The sequence below is a fragment of the Priapulus caudatus genome, unplaced genomic scaffold (assembly GCF_000485595.1).
Source record: "Priapulus caudatus unplaced genomic scaffold, Priapulus_caudatus-5.0.1 Scaffold155, whole genome shotgun sequence".
In the NCBI taxonomy this organism is placed as follows: domain Eukaryota; kingdom Metazoa; phylum Priapulida; class Priapulimorpha; order Priapulimorphida; family Priapulidae; genus Priapulus; species Priapulus caudatus.
The window spans coordinates 348881-353749 of record NW_014577216.1 but is presented as its reverse complement, the minus strand read 5'-3'; the positions used below and the strand labels follow the sequence as shown (position 1 = coordinate 353749).

The window sequence follows — 4869 nt, the reverse complement described above, 5'->3', positions numbered from 1 at the left end:
CGAGGAGGGCGGAGAGGGAGTACTCCCCCTTCCTCCTCTCTCGTGTCTCCTCCCGATCCGTCTCTCCTCCTCTCCCTCTCCTAGGCCTCTCGCGGTCTCCTCCTGCTCCCTCTCCCTCATGTTCTCTCCCTCCCTCGCTGTCTTCCTCGCCTCGCTCTTGTTCTCCTCCCTCCTGCGGTCCTGTTCTCTCCTCTTTCCATGCTCACCCTCTCCCGTTCTGCCTCCCATCGCTCTCTGTTCTCCTTCTCCCCTCACTCCCTGTCTTCCCTCTCTCTTTGTCTTCCTCCTCTCCTCGCTGTCTGTCTTCCTACCTCCCTCTCTCTCTGTCTCTCTCCTCTCATCTCCCTCTCTCTCATCCTTCCTCCTCCCCCATCATCTCTCTCCTTCCGCCTTATCGTCTCTTCCTCCCTCTCATCCTCTCTCTCTCTTTCTCTCTCTCTCGTTCTCCTCATGTCTCTCCTCCTCTCCCTCTCTCTCCATCGCTCTCTCGTCTCCTCTCTTCCCTCTCTCCTCTGTCTTCGCTCCTTCCCTTCCCCTCTCTCCCTCTCGTCTCTCCTCCTCCTTCCCTCTCTCCCTCTGTTCTCCTCTCCTCCCCTTCTTCTCTCTGCGGAGCGAGGGGGGCACGAGAGGAGAGGAGAAGGGACCCCCCGCCGCTGCCTCCTTCTCCTCTCCCCTCTCTCCTCCTCCTTCTTCCCTCCCTCGCTCTGTCTCTCCTCCTCCCTCGCTCTCTGTCTCTCCTCCTCTCTCTCTCTGTCTCTCCTTCCTCCCTCTCTCTTCTCCTGTGTCTCCTCTCTCTCTGTCTCTCCTCCTCTCTCCCTCTCTCCTCCTTCTCTATCTCTCTCTGCAGGAGCGAGGGGGCACGAGAAGGAGAAGAGGGGAGCCCTCCCGCTGGCTGCTCCTCCGCCTCTCTCCTCTCTCTCCTCCTCCTCCTTTCCTCTCTTCCTTCCTGTCTCTTCCCTCCCTCGCTTCTCTGTCTCTCCTCCTCCCTCTCTCATCCTCTTTCCCTCTCTTCCCTCGTCTCTCCTACTCCTCTCTCTATCTGGGCTCTCTCCTCCTCCCTCTCTCTCGTCTCTCTCCCTCTCTCTCTCTTTGGTCTCGCTCTCCTCTCTCTCCCCTTTTCTCCTCTGTTCTCCTCCTCCTCCCTCGCGGTCTTTTTCTCTGCTCTCTCCTGCCCCCTCCTCTGTCTCTCTCTCGCCTCTCTGTCTCTCATCCCTCGCCTCTCGTCTCTCCTCCTCCTCTCTGTCTCTCCTCCTTCCCTCTCTCTCCTCCTCCTCTCTGTCTCTCTCTCCCTCTCTCCCTCATGGACCTCTCCTCCTCCCTTTCTCTCTCCCACTGTCTCTCCTCCTCCCGTCTCCTCCTCCCTCGCTTTCAGTCTCTCCTCTTCCTCCCTCTCTTTCCTCCTTTCCCCTCTCTCCCTCTGTCTCCTGGTCTCTCGCGCCTTCCCTCTACTCTGTCGCTCTCCATCCCTTCTTTCCCCTTTTCTACCTTCTGTCTCTCCCTCCTTCCTTGCTCGTCTATTCTCTCCTCTCTCGTCCTCACTCCTCTGTCTCTCCTCCTCCTCCCTCTCTCTCTGCCTCTCCCCTCTCTCCCTCTCCTCTTCCCTCTCCTCCTCCCTCTCTCTCTCCTCCTCCGCCTCCTCCCTCTCTCTCTCCTCCTCCCTCCTCTCTCTGTCTCTCCTCCTTCCCTCTCTCCTCCTCTTTCTCTCTCTCTCTGTCTTTCCTCCTCTCTCTCCCCGTCCTCTCCCTCCTCCTCCCGGCAGAGAGGCAGCGAGAGGGGTAGAGAGGCAGAGCGAGAACGACAGAAAGGCAAGGAGCATACAAAGGTGACTTACCTCGCCCAGCAGGTTGTCAAGGATGATCACCGTCGGTAGGTAGGGCGCCATCTCGGCTATGTTCGCGAGGTATCCGTGCAGCGCTTTGTTCGACTTGTGGTCGACATTGAACGTGGCGATGACTCCTTACCCGACCTGCATGCAACAACGTCATTAATCAATTATCAACAAACAGTCAATGTTACTTACAAGATCAGACGTATTATGTTTGTTACGTATGATGTAGTATAATCAATAAATGATTACGTGTTGTATTGAAATCACACTTGTCCGACTCGCTGAATATGATGCGCAACAGCATTCCAACAGATTATCAACTTAAATTCATCATTCTCTACATACGCGGCACAGCATTTCACATTAGCACTGCCACTGGGTAAACAAACTCGCAAAGCTAGGACTCTACAAAATGTAATTAGAGCTATCATTATCTTGAGATGTGCATTTTTGAATGGTGTTACACGCATACGTATACAGTTATACAGTTATACAGAGACTACTCGGCCAGCACTCGAAAGTTCGCCAGTTCGAGAAGGTGAGACTCACCGCAGCACGAGGCCACAGGCGTCGGCATCCTGGCATCACACGACGTCGCCGATGCTGTAGCTGTGCACCGCGTCCACGCTCAGACCCAGGCTAGAGACGGGATCCACGCGCAGCACGTACTCCTGCCAAGAGACAATAATCAAATTTAATGAAATAATAAAATAACAAAAATTTCCACGACTGTATAGAGATATATGTACAAGTGTGTTTCGTGCTATAGTTAATGCAGGAAATGAGCGACTCGACTCACTCACACTTTCTCCTCTCTCTCTCCACACACGCACAATTACCTTGAATATCCTCCTCACTATATTGTCGAGCAGTTCCCACTTGCTCTTGCCGCTAACGAAGATGGATCCAATCAGAATGTCTGCTTGTTTGTCCACCTGCAGGGACAGGTGCAAACCGATTACACACCTAACCTAACCTACATAGACCATACTGTATGGTGGCCTTATATCAGCGGTGATTGCTATTGGGTTCTCTATCCAGAACTCTGGGTAGATGAGGCCAGGATGGTCCTATATAGGTGCTGACCAACTGGCAAGTTAGCAAGTTGACATCTTAAATTCAATAGAACAATAAATGATATAACCGGAATATGTTAGGACTTACCAAATAAATTGCCAGCTACGCATTTGAACAATGCTTACCAAAAGTTGGGGAAGAATTGGTTCGAGAAGATGTGCAGACAAGCTCTCTCTATCTCTGTCTCTCTCTTTCCCTATATATGGAAGTTTATGTTATATGACAACGCTACTACGCCGCTACTAACTAGACAACACTCACGGCTCGCTTTTTCGGACTCCTCGGTATGAATTCCGATGGGAAAGGTCGTTCGTACGGCGGCCTGTCGAAGGGAGCTGCTCCCATCTGGACCATGTAGCTGTTACCGTAGGGTCCTGCTTGATACACCGGCAAATAGGAGAGAAAGGAAGATGCGAGGCATTACGGCATGCGTATAAGCGTCAACAAGTGAATGTTAAATCAAAAGCGAACCTTACATCCAAACGCGTATTAGTTTGTCCAATATCACTGCCGGTTACTAAGAAATGTCTGGACGCTCGTGATAAGGAACTTTTTGTCAGGGCTGTCCACGTGCGTCCGTGATTAGAACCTGTGTTTTACTCTATTTCCATGTTTAGACCGTGGCCGTGGTTACACCGCAGACAACCTCCGTTTCATCTGGCATCCAAAACATTCTGTCCGCACAAATGTTTACGTCATCGCTTGACTCCTGGATGACATTTACGGCACGTAAATGATACGTTGATACATATCAACAACCGATTTCAAGTCTTGTTTGTAATGTAACCAGCAGTGATATTGCATCATATTGGACAAACTAATACTCGTTTGGCTATAAGGTAATGTACTTATTAACTGCAGAAGGTGCCAGTTACTCTAGCATTCATCAACATTGCATAATCAATGGACCTATTATTCCTTTAAACTATATGTGTTATAGAAGGTTTAGCATAAGACTATGACAGTGTTACATTGGTCGTCATGATAGTATTGTAAGTATATTAAAAAACATCATGGCAGATAGTTATTTACCCCCCACCCCCAGTTCAGCACTAGTACGCAGACTACACTATACACTTTTGGTGCCCTTTGCTGTCAACACTTGGTGCCCTTCGCTGTCAACACTTGGTGCCCTTTCCATAATGTTTCATGACAATGTTGTGACCCCCTATTGTGCTCACGTGCTGGCATAGGTCCGCTACCTGTGGGTTGAAGCTTGAAGGCAGGCAGGTCTTGAGTGGACAGCTATAGAGGAAGACGAATATATTGGCCATTCCAATTCCAAAACCATACTGGCTCTGCCCAACAGTGAGTAGTTTCTTTCGTGATTCAAAAATGGAACGTGCATAGTCTATATACGTGTTTCGCTATATAGCTAAAATCCATTCAATTGTATTCACAGCTATTCGATTAAGAATGAAGCTATATTAGTGATGAATATTTCACTTAATGTGTGTAATGTGATCCATAACTCGCTGAGAATGCGTATACAGGTGTGTGTTTCATGATTCACAAAGAGAGTGTGTGTGTTTGAGTGCGCGCGCGCACACGTGCGTCCGTGCGTGTGTGCGTGAGAGAGAGAAAAGAAATTAAGTTAGAGGCAGAGCGAGAGCAACAAACGATGGAATAAGGGAGAGAGGTGATGAATGTAGTATATAAGTCTACATTAAAAATTGTTACATGAACTAGTATTTTAAAGTTAAATCTTATATTTTTGGAATTGGTATTTTGAATGTGTAAGTTTTGGTAAAAGAATAAAACTGCGTATTAAAATCATGATATTTTGGCTTTTTAGCTCAACTGACATAGTCATATGCAGCTTGTAGAATCGCATGAGCGTGCGTCCGTGCGTCTGTCCGGCCGCGCGTGCGTCCGTCAACAGTTGGGCACAAATCTAAACGGCTCGACGTTCGGGCACGATATTCGGGACGTGGGGGGGGGGGGGGGGTAATCCGAAAACGAAG

The 4869-nt window shown here is 49.4% G+C and overlaps 2 protein-coding genes across 2 annotated transcripts; both read right to left on the bottom strand.

Annotated features, from left to right (window-relative positions):
- Positions 1-685: 685 nt before the first annotated feature.
- LOC106806334 (RNA-binding protein 25-like) lies at positions 686-2405 on the bottom strand (the record flags this gene model as incomplete). Its single annotated transcript, XM_014808240.1, has 4 exons — positions 2378-2405; positions 1832-1956; positions 1595-1705; positions 686-742 (listed from the first exon to the last, which is right to left on the bottom strand). Coding segments are annotated over exons 1-4 (321 nt in total), but the record flags the coding sequence as incomplete, so codon positions are not given.
- A 7-nt stretch (positions 2406-2412) lies between these two features.
- Positions 2413-3252, bottom strand: LOC106806346 (neuron navigator 3-like). Its single transcript, XM_014808255.1, has 3 exons — positions 3167-3252; positions 2668-2763; positions 2413-2499 (listed from the first exon to the last, which is right to left on the bottom strand). Exons 1-3 carry the CDS (start codon positions 3248-3250, stop codon positions 2413-2415), a joined length of 267 nt encoding a protein of 88 aa, XP_014663741.1. The 5' UTR covers positions 3251-3252.
- Between the last annotated feature and the right edge of the window lie 1617 nt (positions 3253-4869).